This window comes from Molothrus aeneus, chromosome 6 (assembly GCF_037042795.1).
Source record: "Molothrus aeneus isolate 106 chromosome 6, BPBGC_Maene_1.0, whole genome shotgun sequence".
In the NCBI taxonomy this organism is placed as follows: domain Eukaryota; kingdom Metazoa; phylum Chordata; class Aves; order Passeriformes; family Icteridae; genus Molothrus; species Molothrus aeneus.
The window spans coordinates 39633270-39653366 of record NC_089651.1 but is presented as its reverse complement, the minus strand read 5'-3'; the positions used below and the strand labels follow the sequence as shown (position 1 = coordinate 39653366).

Genomic DNA, 20097 nt, shown 5'->3' with positions numbered 1-20097 from the left:
GAAATGATTTTAGCATCTTGGAATTAGTGTAGCTCTGTGCACATCAGGTAGACACAAATTTCATAGCACCAGAGAGTCCTCAGTGCCCTGGGTCACTGCACTAGAGACAGATCACAAAGGCAGGACTGGGGTGCTTGCAAAGGGAGAGCAAGCTGGGGAGCATCCCAGAGTGTGGCTTCTGACGTGCCATCCCTGCCAGGGCAGGGCTGGGCATTGAACAGCAGCAGGCAGCAGCAGTTAGGTGGAGAATGAAGTGTTCTCCTCGGCTGGAGCAGCTCAGGACATTGGCAGGGGCAAGATACTATGACCAAAGTTGAAATCGGGCCAAATTTACACCCTAATACCATGAAGAACCATGAGATCTTTAATGATCTCTGGCTGCTAGCCTCCAATTGCTCTCAGGAGGAAAATGGTTCCTCTGAGTGCTGTGCCAGGAATCCAGCATAATGCCAGTTCAAAAGGGAGCTCCTCTCTCAGGGATTGCTCACACTGCAGCATTCACAATCCTTGAGGGTTTCTTTTCCAAACACTTAAACAACTCGGCCCTTGTCCCATTGGTTTTGATCTCAGCTGCTGGTCCATCTGGAAGGAAATATCAGATGCTGCAGGAAATAATTTTGTGGGTGACTCAGAGGTGATGGCTGCAGCAAGACCTCAGCTTCCCCCTCTCCTAACCACACTGCTTTGTCTCTCTGCTTAGGCCAAATGTCTGTGGCAGACAGTGTTGCCCAGGATGGACCACAGCTCCAGGCACAAACCGCTGCATCAAACGTGAGTATGAGAGTCTCAGCCAGTGCAAGTCTGAGGATGCACCTCTAAAAAAGTGCTTGAATACTTCTGTGACCCCACACACTCCCCATGCAGGGTGCCAGGGCAGGAGATAAATCCTGGGGTCTGTGGAGGCAGTGCCAAAGCCTTGCTGTGGGACTGCCAGGCTATAGGTCAGCTCTTCCTGTCTGCCAGCAAAGTTTTAGTAGAGTAATTATGGTTTTATTTCATTATTGTTATTAGTGTCCATCCATGGCAGGATCTTGTTGGGGCAGGGCATTGCAGTGGCCAATTTGTGCGTGAGTTTTGAGCCTTGGGCTCTCACTTGTCCTGCTTGGAGCAAAGATGGGTCTGTGAGAGTCCCAGCAGCTGGGAACCAGCACACTGGGGCTGTGCTCATGTGGGTAAGCACTGCTGATGCTGAGTGGGGAATCAGGGCTGCAAATTAGATCTGGGTGCTATTAACAAAAGCAATTAATGGATTTGGCACAAGGGCTCGGATGGGTGGGGCTGGAGCGGGGTGCCTAAGATGGCAGTGAGGTGCAGGGTACTCCTGCAGTGCAAAACTGCAGTGCAGTGCCTGGCCAGGACCCTCCTGCCTACCCACAGAGGAAGCATGAAGTGTTCTGCTCACCCAGGCAGCCCTGGTACAGCCCTGTGGGCTGTGGTCATTGTGGGCTCCCTGACACAGCACTGGAAGAGAAGATGTTTGGGTAAGCACCAGTGCAATGCACACCAGAGGCAAGTGAACTGCCTCCATCCTCAATAGCTCCTCAGCTCTGGGCAACCCCTGTGTGACCCCTGTCCCTGACCAGCAGGGCTGCACCAGCAGCTCATCCGTGGCCTTTGCCGGGCCCTGCTGGCCCCATGCACCTGCCTGGTCCCAGGGAGGTGCGGGGCTGCCTGTGGCTCTCTGTTAGCTGGGGGGCAGGAGCATGGGCCGGGGGAATGCCCAGCCCAGAACAGTGACAGCATCTGCCTTTGCTGGGGCGGCAGCAGCAGCTGCCCAGATGTGAAGCAGGGAAGGAGGCCCGGCTTTGTTTGCCGCGGGATCTCACGGCGCTTTGGCCGTGCTGGGGTGATTGCATTAGCGATCCTGTTTGGGAGCAGGGGGCCAAGGGCTGACTCACCTCCCTTCTCCCTCTCCCCCATCCGGCAGAAGCCAAACGGTAGAGAGCGTGCTGTGCTGCCAGACAGTGTCTGTAAACACAGCGCGGGCCAGCCATGGCAGCATCTTTCTCTCATTAGGGATTTTGGTAGGAGCAGTGGATCTGGGCTTGCAGCCACGAAGGCTGCCTGGTGATTGCTCAGGTGCTGAGCCCTTGTTCCCAAGGATTCATTAAAAAGACAGTGTCAACATGATCAGGCCTGACAGTGTCCCCCTGACCGGGGACGGTAAAGCTCAGCCAGGACTTTGGTGGAGACTGGTGATGTGTAAACATAATTTAATTCCCAGCTACCTCCTTCCCTGAGATTTTCTGCTGGAACTCAAGCTCCTGGAGACATACAGCTGTTTTTAAAGCTGCCAAGGCAAGCTGGAAGCCCATCCCCATTAAATTTCTGCACTGTAATGCTGTTTTATGTCTGTTCCCATGGTCTTTGATATGTGGCATATCAAGGAAGTCAGTGGGGTAGAAATGCAGCCAGAGAGAACCTCTTAAGAGTGATGAAAGATGTAAGAATCAGTATTCAGGTGTTGGACAGATACTTGGTTTTCAAGGATTTGAGCCTTGATGCAGCCTGGGTGCAGGAGAGAGGATATGTCAAATTGTTGCCATAATCTACTTCCTCTCACCTACCAAGGGTGGTGGTTTCTTCATTCACCCATGCTTTTGTAGGCACTTTATTCTTTCAATATCCCTGCATATGACTTAACTCCAGCCTTAGGGAAGTGTCTCTCTGTATGTTTCAGATTTGAGGACCAAAGTTGCAGTGAGGACTTGTGGAATTTTCAGACAGTCTGTGACAGGGAAGATAAAAAGAGAAAATAACTTTCCCTGGAGCAACAACATCTCCTGGGAAGGTGGAAATGAGCTAAGGGAGTTTAGGAGGAAGACCTTGCCTATTTGCAGAGATCCCTGTGACCTCTGCCCCCACGCTGCCAGGTGATCCCATTGAGCTGCATACAGGGACTGTACGCCATGAGGCTCCAGAGGTCTTCTCACAGAAGGGGCCTTTAGGGATAGTGAGGTGCATCTGAATGTAGGCCTGAAGGGTTCAACCTCCTGCCTGTTTAACTTTGTTCTGGAGTGAGACTCTGGCCATTATGTTCTTAGTTTGGTGGAGAAGAAACCTGTATACACAAGTAGCCAGATGCCCCCTTGCACTGCCCACATTTTCGGGGCTGCAGTGGCTGCAGCGTACACTTGTCAGTAATTTAGCTGCTGCTTATTAGCTCATCATGCTCAGCCTCCCCATGTTAGTTTATCAGCCTCCACTTTCATCAGCATTATTCATGATAGTTCTTTGCTGCTTCCAGAGATAGTAACCTGGGCTGGGAATGCAGCATGAGCTTTTTTCCTGACATGAATATTTTAAAGTTTAAAAGAAACATTTTTAATCAGTGTGTCAGGAAGGACTAAATAAACTAATGCACTTTCCAATCTTATACAGATGGTCTTGCAGTTAAGATGGTGAATAAAGGTGCAGGGATTCCAGGCTGAGTCTCTGGCTCTGCTGTGGCCTCACAGCGTGACTTCAGACAGTCCCATTAGCATCCCTGGGGCTTTTCCACATCTGCAAAATGACATTCACATGCCTCTTCATTTGTCTTTCTTCTGAACGGTGACTATAGGGTTTTTTGAACCCTGGCTGTTCTTGACTGAAATTCTGTTTCCTCTCTGCTGTTCCTGCATTGCTGTTGATCCACCTCCCTGTCACTCTGCACAGATCTCACTTATGGTAAACTATCCATCCCTTCTGGGTGTGCTCCCACAGTCAGAGCTATAAGTTAGAACTGAGTTTACATACATAACTTTTCCATGAGAAAGTGGACTGAATAGCCCCAGTGGTACAAGTCCTTCAGCAGCTCTGTTTTCCTATGGAGGCCCTAGTTGATGGACAGGTTCCCCTGCATTTTAAATGGAACTGCACAGGAGCTGCTTACAGTGAAGATCTACATCACTCTCCTAGATGAAGAGCATGAGCAGAGCTTCAGGGACTCAGTAATTGAATGTTACCTTGCATGTCATTGCTCAACCCTGGGCCAGGTGTGCCTGCCAAGCAAAGCAGGGCTGAACTTGGTGGCATCCCCCTCTGACAGGCCTGGCTGGGTGGTCAGAGTCATGCCACAGTCATCCCTGCTGTGTGACCTTGCTGGGAGGACTTACCTCATGCACTAAAGACTAGAATTGATCTGTGAGGGCACTGTTAGATGTTCTTGAACAAACTACATTGTCTGTTAGTGATACTTCAGCAGTGTTCCAAGTCTTATTCTTTTATTAAGAGTTTTGGGATGACTATTTTTGTTTCCCCTAATCCCCAGCTCCTGGAAGAGGTGATTACATGAGACTCCAGTGAGAAGAAATGAGTGCCTGTCATCTTAACAGAAACTGTTTATAGTACCCCGAGCTGGGGAGCAACACCTCAAAGTAACCCCTGAGGTCAGAAAACAGAAAGCAAAGAGAAAGATTTCAAATATATGTGTGTATTTTAACCATCTTGTTTCTTCAGCTAATGTTATGGTTTGGGGGGCCTGACTGGTGATTTCACACACTTGTCACTGGCAGTGCTGCCACTGACTGATCTGCTCTCCTTGTATTGCATAGCTGAACTGAGTGAAAACCAGCAAATTTTAAAGCTCTTTCAAGTTATCCCCGAGTCTGTAAAGGCAACTAAGAAGGGGCTTAATCCTAGAGCTGAAATATTTCAGCTAGGGCAGCTCCCCATTGATCCTGCTTGAAGAGATCAGAAGACTAATCCCATTCCCTTCCTCCTCTTCTCTATATAAACTGCCTTAGGGGCTTTTTAGAGTGCCTGGTCACTTATCAGCACTTTCCTGCTGAAGGGTACAGTCGAAGGTGACTCTGTTGGTGGGAGAGGTTGTGAGAACTGCTGTGGTTCCAGGTCCCAGCATCGTGGCTCTGCAGTATTTCAGCATGTGAAGTGGTTGTTTTCAATGGCAGGCTTCCTGGGCTGGTGGCCTTTGTTAAAAAACAGGCATTTATTGGGAGATAACAGTAGGGACTGGCAGCCTATTTAAATCACAGCTGAGTTTTGTATTATAAATTACATCAACTTCTGGAGTGCCAGACTTCCCAGAGACGCTTAATTCCTGCCTGACTAGGACCTTGTCCCTGTTCCAGGCACTGCAGTGTTGGCTGATTTATTTTACTGGGAGATTTCATCAAAACCTCTGGCTTTAACATATACAGACTTACGTGACTTGGGGTCTCCTTTTCCTTGAGATCTCCCTCTCTTCCTGAGTGTTAACATGGTAATAAATGTCACATGAAGCATTCCAGCGAGCATATCCTTGATCTAGTTAGGAAAAGCTGATGGCAGGCTAGTTTTGGGATGAGGGAAGGGTTGTGGGGGCTATGCTGCTGTGAAAGGAATTCAAGTGTCTGCATAAGGACTTCTCTCATTTGATGACAGCAGGATGATGTGTGGATGGCACACAAGGAACGAGCTGTCTGTATGTTTGTTGTCCAGAAGCAGTGTTTCTCACAGGCATGCTTGTATCTCATAGTAGTGGAGAGCACAGCCAGAAGGGGAGGGACATGCTCTTGAAAGCCCTGCAGCTGTGTGTAAAGGTGGTGAGGTGCCCCTGCAGTCTCCCTGGGGCAGTCCTCGGAGAAGGGGTATCAGCAGAAGCAGTGGCTTCATGGGTTAAAACCCATTCACAAGGTCTCCATGTGGCTGGAGTTTAGTGTCCACCTTGTGTTGTCCAACAAGGCTTTATTACCCTTTGACCAGCTGGCACCTTCTTTCTTTGAAGGACAACACTGTTTTCCAGTGCCTTTTCAATTACCCTTGCTCAGAACAATAAGTCCAGTCCTACTGGAGCAATCTGTGGATTCCTGGCTGCCACTGCCTGGGTCATAAACCCAATTTGGCATCTGTTGACTTGGGAAGTGTTAGGGTCCTGTGTATAATTAATAGCACTTTCCTCCCCGGGCACAAACTGAAGCTGATGTGCTGTAATTAGGAACACACAGGCTCAGAGGTTGATTTAGGCATAAGGTTAATGAACTGTAAGTCCCTGTAGCAGTGGAGGAATTTGATTGACTCCAAAATCAGCCGTGGAAGGAAAGCTGGAAAGCACTGAAGGGGACGGGCCAGGGGCACTGTGCAAATCAGATCCCAAAAGAGACTAAAGGTAACATGCAATCCCTTGCTTTGTGAATTAGGACCTATTCCTGTCCAGAGCACTCTGGGCAATGCTGGCAGCCATGTGCTCTCTGCAGGCCATGCTGCTCATTTCTGAACTTTCTGGAATAAGTATTGCTGGAGAAAAGCTCTGCAGAGACCTGTGTGGAGAATAGAGGTGACCTTGTGTTAGGAGCCCACAGCAGTTGTAACACCAAGACCGTAAAGGTCACCTGCCTGTAGAGATGAGATGGGACTGTCCCGGTTGTGCTGCCCCAGCTGGGTGTCACCACCATGGGGCTCAAGTCCTGTGTCCACTAACTGCCTTTCTGTGTCTCCTCAGCTGTCTGCGACCCGCCATGCCAGAACAAGGGCTCCTGCAGCCGCCCCCAGGTCTGTACCTGTCGCTCAGGCTTCCAGGGCTCCCGCTGTGAAGAAGTTGTTCCTGAGCAGGAGTACCACCCGCCTGGTGCCGCTGCTGCTGCCTTCCAGCCCCGCACAGGCTCCCTCCGGAGGAGGACCAGCACAATAGGGCGGGATGCCTCCCCGCACGGGGCTCAGGCGCCCATCCCACGGCACGTCCCAGCTGTGTAAGTCATACCTGAGTCCTGGCATCATGCTGTGCCCATCCCTCAGGCAGATAACACCTTGGTCAGCTGGGCCACGGCCTCTGCTTCATGAGACCAGGCAACCTGGCTCTTGATGAGCACTCCTCCATAGGCTGTGGTAGCTGATATAAGGGGGTCAGGTCCTGCTGTCCCTCCAAGGGACTCAGTTTGTTTCCAGCACTTTGTCACAGTCCCCTGGCTACACAGGAATGTGATGGGCTAATGATGATCCCATGAGGAAGGAGAACTGTGAAGGTCATCAGTTTGCCCTTGTCCTGCTGCTGAATAGCCTTCATGGTAGCAGCAGGGTGGACAGAGGAGTGGTGGGTAAATCTCTTTCCCAAGAGGATATGTTTAGAGCAATATATCCAGGTAGTACCCACAGAAGAGAACATCTAAGGTATGCTTGTAAAAGCTGGTATTAGCAAAACAATGACATTCACAGATGTCTCCTGGCAGAGTCTAGCAATTATTGAGCCATTTGTTCTGTATTTCTGAGTAATTTTGCTTTGGTTTGGGTCATTTTGGTACTCAGGCAGATGCCTGCATATTGGGTACAGAAACAAAGGTGGAGCTGCTGGAGCTCTGAGGTCCATGCAGCGGGGAGTGTGAGGAGTGTGTTAAGCTCAGAATGACAACTGTGGCATCGTCTGGTCTTTTCAGAGAGGAAGGACCTAGTGCTTCAGTGCACCTGCCTCAGATCAGTGCTGAGATGCTCCTGTACCTGGGCTACCACTGCTTCACAAAACTTTGTGTTTTGTGACATCCTGCTGGAGCTGTAGCTGTTTTTACTGAATGAGGCAGTAAAGATGGGAGAGGTGTCTTTCCCTAATAAGCACTACTACTGTGCCAGCAGCTTTTTGGGGATGGAGTATTGAGAGTAGTGCCTGCTACAATAACCCACACATATTACTTGTTTGGGTTTTTTTAGACCATCTCCACTTCTCTATAAGAGTCCATGAATGTGGGAGCAAATTGTTAGACTGCATCACCCCTAAAGGCCCCTGTGTTTCTTGGAGCTGCTCAGTCAATTGCTGGGCCAGAAAGACTGGTTTTGTTGGTAGCCACTAAAGCAGAGAATTTTCTCATGGCTTCCAGGAGGAGCTCCTCTGTCACAATCAGGAAGACATTACAGCAAATTACAGGTGTTTAACCGGGATGTAACTTCAGTTTTTCCTTTATCTTTTCTGAACTTTTGGCTTTCTCTGTCAACATCACTTTGTGCTGCCTGAGGAGAGGGCAATTTGGCCTTTGCTTTTCTATTTTCCTGCAGGTTGTTTCCAACATGCCCATTGCCCCTACAGTAGCTACTGCCTTTCTGTCTCTTTTGAAACAGAGGCAATGCATGGGCTGGAGACAATTCTAGACCCTTGGCTGTGAACAGTTTTGGAGAGGCTCAAATGACTGGCAAAGATTTTACTGGCACCAAGTAGTTTGCTGAAGATGACATATCTTGGTGCCCAAATGGAAGACTATCTAATAGAAACCAAATTGAGGAAAGGCAGAGGTGATGCTGGCAGGGAGAGGTGACCAAGCCCCTGCCATTGCTGCTCTAAGAGAGGCTTGCTGCCCAAGTGAGCACACAGCCCTCTCATGTGCCTGTAATCCTGGGCATTGCTGATGAGTTTCCCTGTGGTGATGACCTCCTCCTACCCCTCTGTGCTACCACTCTGTGAGGAGGGACTGGAGGGGAGGGACAGCAGTGTCCTTGGAGATACAGCACCTGTTGAAGGCTTTCCCTGTAAGGAACATGACCTCAGGCTCCGCACAGAGGACGGAGGGCTGTGCAGGCACTGGCAGAGCATTCTTGCCCAGTCAGTCAGACATAGCAGCTAGCGATCACTGAGCTGGGATTGCTGAATGCCCAGCTGCCCAACGTACCTTAAATCCTCTGGCACTATCCCAAGGAAACAGGACTCCATTAAGGAGTGTGCTCTGCTGTTCCTCCTTCTCTGTCCACGAAGGCCATAGGATGTCACCTTCATCCCATGCTTCAGCAAGAGACTTTGACTATTGTCCTTTGCAATGGCCACAGGTAGGACACCAGGACATGTCCACCACTGACTGCCTTCTGGAGAATCCTGAAGAATTCGCTGAGGCTGCTGTGTGTCTCTCCAAGAGGCAGTTCTCACCACCCCTCTGGGTGCTGTGCTGCCCAGGCAATGTTTACCAGCCCTGCTTTGCAGGCAGGTGGAGGGCTGCCTGCACCCTGCCACTGGTGTGCATTGAAATGCCTCTCTTCAGCCCCTGGGTGTTCTTCTATACAACTCAGTCACTTGGATTTTTTCTGTGGTCTGTGGAACTTAAAACATGGTGTGGTACTGCATAACTTAAAAGCCTTGTTGCTGTTAGAAGAGTAGTTCCCCAAAAGTTTTTGAGTGTCCCTTTCAGCATGTCAACTTCTGGCCTAGCTGCAGAGCCTGTAAGAGTGAGCATCTGCAGCCAAAGGCATGGTCTTGGCCATGCCCTCCCATTGCTTCACTTGTTGGTCCCCACCTGGTCTCTGGGTGAGTTGGCTCAGTTCAGTAAACCAGCAAAAAAATGAACACAGCAAAATCAAAGATAATTTTCTACCACTTCAGTGGACTAAATTGGCTTATTGGAAGATCATGAGACCAAAAGAATTGGAGAGAACTGCATGTCTAGCAGTGAAGGGGAGGAAAGGAGGGGTGGGGAAGTCACTTCTCTAGGTTGGTTATTTGTATCATGAAACCACACTCTTAGACTCGTCTGAACTTGCAGTGACAACATCATCTCTTTCCACTGAAGTGCTTTCTGTGCTTTTGCATGAAGCTCTCTTCATACAGTTTTGTAGCAGCAAAAGCAAGAAGTTTGTCTTAAAAGAGCTAGGTAGTGGTTGTTCATGTTTGCAGTTATGAGGATTGGGTTTTAGGCACTGCAAACTCAGAGCTGCATTCACTTGAGTTCAGTTCACTGTCAAGTGTGAGAGGAACAACTTGGGTTGTCAGGTCCATGGTCTGCTCCAGGATAGGGTGGGTTGTGCTGGTGGATGCTGACTTTTTCTATTCAGCCTGGCATGATTTCACAGGAGCTGGCTTACTTGTCTGATTTGTCAATAAGGAAGAGGTAGAAGAAGTTCTTGAATGGTTCTGTGGATGGAGGACACCGGTGATTCTAGGTCAGTGTTGTGAGAAGACTCTGAGTTCCAGGACAAATACCCAGTCCCCAACCTCCCTGTACATTTGCATTGCTTACAAGCAGGAGTTGCACAAGAGTAGGAGCTTATAGACATCTAAGCCTTGTCTTGCTATTTCAAGACAGGAAATCAATCTTCACATGAGTGAATTTGCATTCTCTTTTTGTTTATTTGCATCTATATTTGCTTTATTTGTGTTTGCTTGTACAGAGCTAACTGTCAGAAGCTCTGAAGCTATACACTAGAACAGTACTATATTAGATTCGCTTTAAACATGCAACAAAACCCATTAATTCACCACAGAGACCTGGTCTCTAAGAAGTAATTGGGTTGCTATTGGTTTCAATGTGTTTTGAAGTGAGTCTTCAGAGAGAGAGTTAAGAGAGCAGCCAGCTGAATTAGTTAGGAACTGCCTGGACTAAAATATTACCCAATTACGTGAGTGATGGGACTGCTTTAAAATTATTTCTTGTCCTCATGTAGTTGGACCTGCTGCTTACCATGACTGCACCTTCATTGTGGGGACTAACTTGGTCTGGAGGTAGGAAATTTTTGGGAGTCTGTAGGGGCCCATAAAGTGTTGGTGAAGAGCATGACCAGACAGCTGCCTGTTTTCATGATTCTGCTTCTGGTATGCACATGCTTCTGGTTCTGCTTCAGAACCACAGTAGTCTTCTGTGGCTTCCCTGCCAGGAGAGCCCAGGAAGCACAGCTGGGACAGCAGAGATGTTACTGTCAGTCCTCTACTCTCAGGTACCTCCTCACCCTTGGTGAGAAGTGGCAGCTCCTTGAGCAACAGGGCTGTACCAGTCATATGCAACCGGTTGTATTGCTTGGTTGGCATTTTCACCTGCCAGATGTGAGGGCTAGTGAATGGGCCTGTGGGCATTCCCACTGTAGCTGTCATAGATCCTTTTCTGGGTGTGCTGGCAGTCTTGGAAAGATGTGGATTGAAGGTCAGCTTGAATGTTGTGCTGAGCACAGGCAACAGTGCTGCAGAGTTACTTGTAGCCCTCAGTGTTTCTGTCTGGAGAGGTACTGGGTAAGAACCACTCCATCCTGGGCTGGCCTCTATGGTGTGCATTCTCTCTTCCTCCTGGGACTAAAGAAGAAGAAGATGTATTCAGTCTTACTTGAGCTCAACCCTTGCCCAGGGAAGGACAAGGCTAGGAGAAAGGCAGCTCTGGGTCTACTTTGCTGACACCAGAGCTGGTGATGCTCCAGCTGTCATCCTGGAAATACAGGCTAAGCAATGAGTACCACTTCCCAAGTTCCTTCAGCAGTCTGTGGTTCAGTGCAGATTTGGAGTCAGGTGTCCAAGAGAGCCTGTGGAGACTTGTAAGCTGCTGCAGAAGCTGAGAGGGCCCCATTCTGTGCTGGGTGGAACAGCAAGTGCTCTGGAGAGCAAAATCCTGGGGGTGTTAGAGGCCCTCCCAGCACGGACTAACTGCAAACCCTCCCTCTTCTTGATCTCAGCCTGAATCTCTGCCTGGAGAAGCAAAGCCCTGATGGATGATTGTGCGGGTGGAGTTGCACCTCAGCCCAGAAGCTGAGCTAAATGGAAACAGCTTTGTTTTCCTAAGGCTGGATTATCAGCAGAATTCATGTTTATTTAGCAGGGAGTGGAAAGGGTTTGTTCCCTTGCCCCTTACCCTCAGGATGGCTGACCAGATGCCTTTGACTCTGGCAGTGTGTGTGGAGGGTCCTGTTGCTGCCACCTGAGAAGGTCCCTTCTGCCAGGGATATATAAATCTGTAGCCAGCCTCTGTGCAAGGGAGCTGTGCTGCCTGGATGGGAGGTGTGTGCTGGGTGATGGCTGCTTGCAAAGCAAGGCATCCTTCCTCTGGGAAGAGAAGCAGAGGTGTCTGGGACCTGCAAAGCATTCCCCCAGCGATGCAGGCAAGGGAAAAGGACATAGCTGTAGTGTAAGGTGCTGAGACACTGTGCAGACAGCTTAATGCAGCTAAGCTCTTGAGGGCAGGGAGCTTCCTGCTCTGAGAGGGTTCTGTTTAGGCAAGGCAGTTGTTGGGAGTTGCCTCGTGTTTTCAGGATGGAAAAGGAAGAAGGCTGAGTTGCAACACGCCTGGCCCACTGATTTCTGATCCCAGACTCTCTGCAGCACCCTGGAGGAGACATCTCCTCCCTTCCTGATGAGAAGAAGTGCTGTATGCAGCCCTTGAGGAGCTGTGGCAAGCGCTCCTGGCCTGGGAACACTGGGAACCTCATGCCAGCAGGCAGGCTCTGCCAAAATCTCTGTTCTCTCTCCTGGAAGCAAAGGATTAGAACAGCAGGGAGCAAACAGATGGGAGGATCTTGAGTGGGTGGCAGAGGTTGCTGGATGGAGAAAGTGTGTTTTCCCCCATTTGAAAATTGTTCTCTTCCATTTGAAAATCCTGTCCTGGTGCTAGTCAAATGTCAAGCATGATCCTTTGCAAAGGGGAGTGGAGCCCATGGATGGATACAAAGCTGTCTGCCCTGGGGTCACCACTTAAACCACGACATTGAGAACTGTGGCTTGGCAAAATCAGCTTGATGAGCTTGTTGTCATTGAGGACTAGCAGATAGAACAAAAAGTTCACTGCAAGGTCACTTGCTTTTTAAAGATGCTGCTCCAAACAGAGGCAGATTTGTCTTAATTGTTAAAGCAGGATCTGGAGCCTCCTGTCTTGCCAGTTTTGAACTTTCCACATTCATGAGAAAAAGGAAAACTTGCTTACTGCCTTACTTGGGCTGCTGACCAGTGTCCAGGACTGTTTATCCACCATATGTCTAGCACTAGCAGGAGGTCTGTACTAGCTACATACTTACTGAATGCATCTTTGCTCTTCTGCTCACTTATGATTGTCACTCAGTCCACATTTATGAGTGTTACAATTTATTAATATCCAAATATCAGAGAAAAAAAAAAGCCAGACTTTGATGAGAAGCATCCCCCTGTTTAAGTGCATTCCTGTGGCATAGGCTGTGGCAGCTTTCCCACTTCATTTGGTATGGGACCAGCCCAGGCGATCCATAGTACACGATGTTGAATTCCCGGGGTAGAACACCGGTGCCAGCCTTGTGCCACTACAGTGTCTATGCTTGTAACTTGAATGGCATCTTTTCTCAGTGCAGATAAGCCCTAACTGCAGCTTTCTAAGGTGCTTCCCTTTGGCAGTATGGTTTTTACAAGGTGGCCAAACATTTACATTCCTTGTTCCAAAGCCAACTTTGAGTAGATATCTGAGACATTGTTAAAAAATTGAAACTAAAAAGCCAGTGCCACTCCGGGTGAGAATATGTGAAAAGGAAAATATGTCACTCAGGACAATGAGATCTCCATAAGCTCCAGATCTAGGCCCCTTTCCTGCTTTGACATAGTCAAAAGTCCTTGGCAAGCTGGATGAGAAGCCTAAAGGAAAAACTCAAGCTACTCAAGAGGAGTGTAAATGCCATTTTTCTTATATTAAAAAACCCCTCTTATTTTTAAATTACATGATATACCTTCTCTAGTCTGGCACCAGATTCAGTTTCTTTATTTTCTAGTGTTTTAAAGTTGTCAGCACCCTTCTGGTTTATATGTTTTATGTATTTACTTTCTGGGGGGTTGCATACCCTTCAGAGCAGCAGGAGAATAGCTGGCTTTCAGGCCCCTTTTCAAAACTCCAAATATGGTCTTTACATTAAACCTGGGTTTTCTGCACCTCCTTGGGAGCCATTCCTATAGCTGAATGCAGCCTTTAGGCAGTTCAAATGCACTTTTCCTTCTAACTGAGAGTGCTGCTACTGTCAGCTCAATCTGAGACTCCATGCAAGAGAGCAGGGTGCAGGGCAAATACATTGTACATGTGGTAGGTAAGGTAGTACAGAAAATCCAGTTTATAGCCTATTTTATATACTATACATATATCATTTGTGACATTTATGACAATACAATTTATGTAGCAGTTGTATAAAAAAGAAAGTTGTTAGAAGAGCACTAAGGCCACATGATCAAATGCTGGGAAGAGTTTTCCTAATGCCTGAATTTGGATTGCCATCTATCTTGCCTTCAGCTCCCTTGTGCCTGTGGATTGCTGCAGTTTCTCATACCTGACTGTGTGTTGCCTTTTTTGGTTTAAACTGGTACTTCACTAAAATCAAAGCTGCTCTCTTTAGTTGTGAATGTTTCACATAAATCACCAGTGCTAGCAGGAAACAAGGGATTAATTGAAGTTGATTTGATACAAGAAGTGGTTGAAATGAAGATCTAAAAGTCTCCATATAAAATCTACTTGTTCTCTTTTCCTTTCTTCAGAAGCATCCTGAGAAATGCTGCCCTGAGTTCTTGGTGCTTGGTGGGTTTGTTACCTTGCTCTCCACACCACCTCATTTTTTTTCCACCTGTGTGAAAGCTCTCATTTAGGCAGAAACTAAACATCTAGACAGGAATTAAGAAGACATTCAGGCTGGAAAAATCTTATCTATCTATTGCTGCTGATGGAAAAATATCCTCTATGCAAGGAAGAAATCTGGAAGGAAAGGCTAAGATTTTTCAGGGTAGAAGTGAAAAGCAAATTAGTCAATGGAGGGTAATTCATGTGGTGCATACCAGAGACTGATGGTGCTTAGGACCCAAGTCAGATGAGTTTTTTTCCCTGTACACCCTGGGCTCCTGCTCTGAGTCAAGGTATTCTTTATTGCCAGAAAAATTGACAAATTGGAAAGAATTCTGAGGGAGGGAGGGAGCTGAGTGGAATGGTTAACAGACCCACATCTGCAAAACTGAGCCAAGTGTTGGCCTTGGAGGATGAGGAACATACTTGGAGGCTGAGGCTATCAGGATGGGGCAGAGTGTATTAGGTTGCCTGTAGCCTTGGCAGGGTGGCCATGGTAATATTTCAATGGTATGGCTTTCTAAAAAGCAATGTGCCAAACTATTCCAGGGATGTAATGACAGGTTGATAATGACACTGGAGCTTTGCCTTCTCCATGACTTTGGAGCTCAGTTGTTGCAGAACTGGAATCCAGGCGCTGCCAAAGCAGGTGCAGGGCTCCACATCCCTTCTCAATGAGGAGTCTGGGAAACCTGTTCCTCCCTTGTAGTCCTTGGTGTGGGTGCTGAGGGCTATGTGAGAGAGGTCTAGAGCAGACTGATGGTCATGGTACTCCTGAAGTCACTGGCTTTGCCATCAGGCATCATGCTGACATGGCCAGGAGTGTTCCTGATTCCCAGACACCCACTAGGCATTTTGCTAGTGAGCACGTAGAGGGATGGAGCCGGTGCAGAACAGTACAGACTAAAAATCACCAGGATGCTCATTCCCTGATCCTCAGCTGGGATGAGGCTTCAAGAATGGATAGCTAAGGTTACATCCCAGCTCAGCTCTCATGGATTGAGTGCTGCAGGTGCAGGAATCCTGTGTGTGGCTGGGGATGGAGCAATGTGAGAAGACCTGACAACACTGAGGTAATAGATCCAAAAGCCAGGACATCCTGCTGGGTGTTTAACCATGATTTTAGCTTAAAATATGTCTTAGATCTACAGTGTTCCCAGGATGAGTGGGAGACCACCTGCTGTAGATGAAAAGCCTTCACTTCTTCAGATGAGAGCACTGCACACATCTCTTCACGTTGTTGCTCTCACGCTGTGTTGTGTGTGTTCAGCCACAAACTCCCCACCCCACTCACATGCCTGGGGTGAGAGAGGCATTTCCAGCCCTCTCTGTGTCCTGTGTAGAGCAGTGGGCAGGCAGCTGGCTCCCCCCACTCCCAGGGGTGCATGTGGGTGCAAGGATGGATAGGCTAAAGTGTTTTCTCAGGGCTTTGAAGCTGGCAGCCTAGTGAAGGGGGTGGGTGTTGCTAGTCAACAAGATGAAAATGAAACTCAAATGTGCTTGTTTTTTCACTGTGTTATGGGGGAGATGAGTGACCTCCCTGCAGCCAATGTTGAGCTTTTCTCTGGCTGATGCCTCTGCAGCAGGTTTCATTAGATGGCAGCCAGGCCCTCAGCTTGCAGCTGTTGTGTCTTGTGGAAACAGAGGGACCTTTGAGATGGAGATCCGTGCTCTGTGTGTACAAGCACAGGTTGATGTGTTGTCCTCTCCTCTTGTATGCCACTGCCCTAAGCACAGATCCTTCCCTGCCAGGTAGGACCCTGTACTGGGGAGTGTGGGGAGCAGGAGAGGGGCAGAGGAGGCGTTGCTGTGGTTGGTGGGGGGTTGAACCTCCCCACCTCGGTGGGGTGGTCACAGTGTGTGGCTGACAGCCCATTGTGTGACTGACAGCCCATTGTGTGACTGACAGCCCAGCTTTGGCTGTGCCAGCAGCTTGTGCCAGGGTTTGTGGTGGAGCACAGGCTGCGGCCATGGCGTGATGGCTGCAGTGAGATGGTGGCACTGATGGAGACCTGCATGTGATGGCAGCTGTTAGGATGCTTCTGCATGTGTCTCTAATCACTAAGGTGTGAGACTGCCTGTGTGACTGCATTTGGCAGCAGTGCTGTGCCTGTTGATTGTGCTGCTCAGCACCAGCCCGCCCCTCCATGCAGCAGGGGAGCCAACTGAGGCAGTTTTGTCACTGTTCCAGCCCAAAGGAGTGTGCAGCTGAGCACCACAGGCCATCCTGGGCAGTTCTGACAGAGAGGTGGTTCCTGGCCTGGTCTCCCTCACCACTGAAATCCTAGTTTTAGTCTATGGAGTGTTCAAGATATGGCCCAAATGTGGCATTTGTAATCAAGTAACCTGGCATGGTTCCTCTGTTGGCTCCACTTGAAGCTCAGAGCAGTTGCAGGCTGCATTTTTATTTTTGGCTTTGGCCTGCACTTCAGCTCTGGAGACAAGCAGATTGCAGACAGGTCTTTATCACATTTGGCATTTGGAAATCATTATTCTGGCCTTTTAATGGGTCAGCACTAAGGTCTGATGGATGCATGGTCTGCAGCTCCTGGTGACCACCTGATGCCATGTCCTTGAGCAGGGCATGTTTCTGCAGCCTCACTGGGCCAGGCAGGTGCTCTTCCCATGCTTGGAGAGTTGGACTTCTTCCAGGGAGTCAGTTGCTCACTGCCTAATACATGAGAGCAAAGAAGAGCATTCAACAGAGTGGCAGGTGGCATGTGTGGCACATGTGGCAAGGGAAGGGCATTTAATGTCAGCAGAGAGCTGTGTGGAGGCATGTGAGCAGCCACTTTGGCTAAGGAGAAAATTGGATCCCAAGAGACTGGTTAAAAAGGACTTGTTAGCTGTCTATGAGCTTAGAGGGGTTCAGTTACATATGTGGTGTCTGGCAACTCCTGAACAGATAAAATTAGAGTTCACAGCCCTCTGTCTCTCTGTTCTCACACAGTACATGGCAGGCTGGGAGCCAGCTAGGATGGCTCTGCAGCACTGGCACTGCTTTGGGGGCCAGAAGAAGGAAGATGCCAAGGTGGTGGTGGTGGTGAAGTCTGAGCTTGGTGGCATGAAGCAGACAGCTGGTGACTCTGCTGCCCCATGGACTTGCACATCTGCTGCTACAGTTTGTAGTGAGAGATTCAGAGAAAACTTGGCCGGCCACTGGCACATATGTCAAGTGGAGCAGGCAGCTGGAGTTACCCCTGCAACATGGCACAGGTGAGAGCCCAAAATAAGAGCCATGTGGGCTCTATGAGAGCTTCTTCGTCACTGTGGTCAAGGATAGGGCTGGCACCTGGGTGCTGGACTGACATGACTCTTGGCATGTGCCAGTGACAGAGTGTAATGTGCATCAGGGAGCCTGACACATGTTCCTGGCCCTGCAGCCCCACTTTGTGAGTACTGTTTGTGCCCTCCCACACAAAGGCAAAAGGTATCATCAGTGACACTCTGCCAACAGCAGCTCTAGAGGTCTTGGAAGGGAAGAAAGATTTGGATGACTTGCACCTTGATGTCCCTGTGATGGTCCAGGTGCCAGTGTCTCATGTCCCATCTTGCATGGCATCTGGCTGTAGGTGTCTGTGGATCTGGAACAAAGGCACTGAGCAGTCATTCTTGTGGCCTTCATGGTACATAGATTCTGCTTGGCTCTCCCAGGAAGGTCTTATTCCTGTAGAGGCTGGCTGATGCTTCTCCAGTGCAGGAGAACTTCCCTTGCTTTCCATCAAATGCTGGGGAGCATGGGCTTCAGACTTCAGGGGCTCCCTCATTTCAATGGTAGGTACCAGGGCTGAAGACACCAGCAGGAGGGACAGCAGGCAGGTTTCAGTGGTAGCAGTTGCTACCACTGGAGATAATAAACTGAGCCAGGATTTATGGACCTAATGTGGGTGAAGTCAGTACCTTGTATGGTGTGGTTTTCCCCCTCCTCCCAGAGTCTTAACAGAGCTGTCTTCCTTGTCATGTTTGTGAGCTAATTGATAATAAACTGGAGTGCTCTCTAAGCAATGCCCCTCCTGTGCCTGAGCCCTGAATCCTTTCTGCCTGCTGAGGAACCTATTTGGAATCCAAGAAAGGGGAAGTTTCTGGTTTGCAGTCAATTTACTGCTTTCCAAGGCTGGCTGCTTCTCTTTCCCCCATAGACACAGATGCTGGTGTTAAGGCTGCCCATTCTTCTGTTACGCTTTAGTGGAAAATCAGCAACTGCTGAGCATTACAAAGGGGGAAGTGAATCACTGATTTTGGTCCCTGTGGCCCCAAGCAGGGAGGGCATCTTGCCAGAGGGACAGGCAGATGGACAAGACAGACACCAAGTATATTGTTCAGCATTTAAAATCCAGGGGAGAACCTGCCTGTTACCCTGGCAGGTTATCAGGGGTTGAGCATGACTCAGTCCCTGTCCTGGCTGAGCCCACTCATGTGGAGATGCACATGCAGGCTGCAGTCTGGAGTAGCTGGGGTGCACTTACCAGTGGCTGCCCTCCATGGGACTCTGCTCCCAGCCCATGGGCAGCACGTGTCCTTTCTGGGTACCTGGAGGCAGCAACTGCATCCCAAGCAGCAAGCTGGTTATATTTGGAGAGATGGAGCTTGTTGGGCTCTGAGATGGGGTTTTCTGGACCCTGGGAAGATATTTTCTTCTCTGAGAGCTGCTTATCTTCAGATTTGTTTTGGCCAGTGCTATTGTTGCCCTTCTGAGAATTGCTCCTTAGGTCTCAATAGTCTCTGTCATCTTTCCTTGATCTTCAGCATGAACATCAGAAGATTTGTTTCCAGCTGGAAGAGTAAATTTCCAATCCTCATCTTTTCTGTCCTTTCCTTGTCTGGGGTTAGTGCCCCTCCCTGCTGACCACACTGCCCAGGACTCACTCTCTCCACAGTGCCTCAAGCCATCCACCCTGCTGTGGTCTGTCAGGCTTTGGCTGGGGAGAGGGTGAGGCAGGCTGGATGAAAAACCAGTAATACTCTTGTGGTACTTGGCTCTGCATTTCTTTTACACAAATAGAAAAAAGCCCCACCGTTTCCCAGCTCACTAGCACTCTGGCCAAAGTCAACAGCTGCATGAAGAGCAGCCGATAGAAGCTAAATCCAGGAAAGACTGAGGTGTTGCTGCTGGGGAGAGGGAAGTGCTTTGAAGAGTTTGCCACCTTTGCCTCCAGCTCCAAGGAGGATGCCTGGTGTTAGGTCACTAAGAGAACAGTTTGCCCACCTGTACTCCCTCTGGCTTTTGCTTACCCAGAGAACCGTGATCACCAGAAGTGATCTGAGATTTGCAAATAGTTTCTATATACAGTGGGTTAGGAAAATAATATTGTTTTCCAGATACCTCAGTCTCAGTGATTTAGACTTGGTTATTGTGACTCTGCATATCTAATCTTGAAATTGCAGGCTTTAAAAAAAACTCTGTGGTTGATTCAGAAAACAGAAGTCCTCCTATCCATCTGTGCAGTTTCTGGGAGTCTGCCAGCTCAGCCCTCAGTGGAGTGACAGGAAATCATTCACCTGCTCTGTTCAGAGAACAGGCACCTTGTAGGTTCATCTGGGACTGGCAGTAGAGCCATGATATCCAGAGCATACAATATTTTTGTACCTTCTCTACTCTGCTAAGACTAAAGTAAATATAGAGCAGGGTGCAAGTGGTACCAAAATTCATTGAAAATAAAATGTTTACACACAAAAATGCTGTGGTGATGTGTGGGATCTCTTGCTGAATGAAATACAAGTGTTATTTGGGTCCTGCAGGGATATGTAGCACAAGAATGTAGGGGACCAGACCTCCCTTAGTTTCTCTTGACTTCTAGCACGTGTCCTCAGGCTTAGAGAGAATCCAGGTCATTGACCTGCACCTCAGAATAGAGCAGCTAAAAGCACTTGTTGGATAGTTTTGAACTGTTGCAGATGT

General features: G+C 48.8%; 1 protein-coding gene across 1 annotated transcript in view; it reads left to right on the top strand.

Annotated features, from left to right (window-relative positions):
- Positions 1-698: 698 nt before the first annotated feature.
- Positions 699-20097, top strand: part of LTBP2 (latent transforming growth factor beta binding protein 2) — a gene marked incomplete at its 5' end in the record, with an annotated part of 62152 nt that continues 42753 nt past the window's right edge. The window contains 2 exons of the mRNA XM_066552095.1: positions 699-771; positions 6422-6668. Of these exons, the coding sequence (XP_066408192.1) occupies positions 699-771; positions 6422-6668 (320 nt within the window). The remainder of the gene's footprint in view (positions 772-6421; positions 6669-20097) is intronic.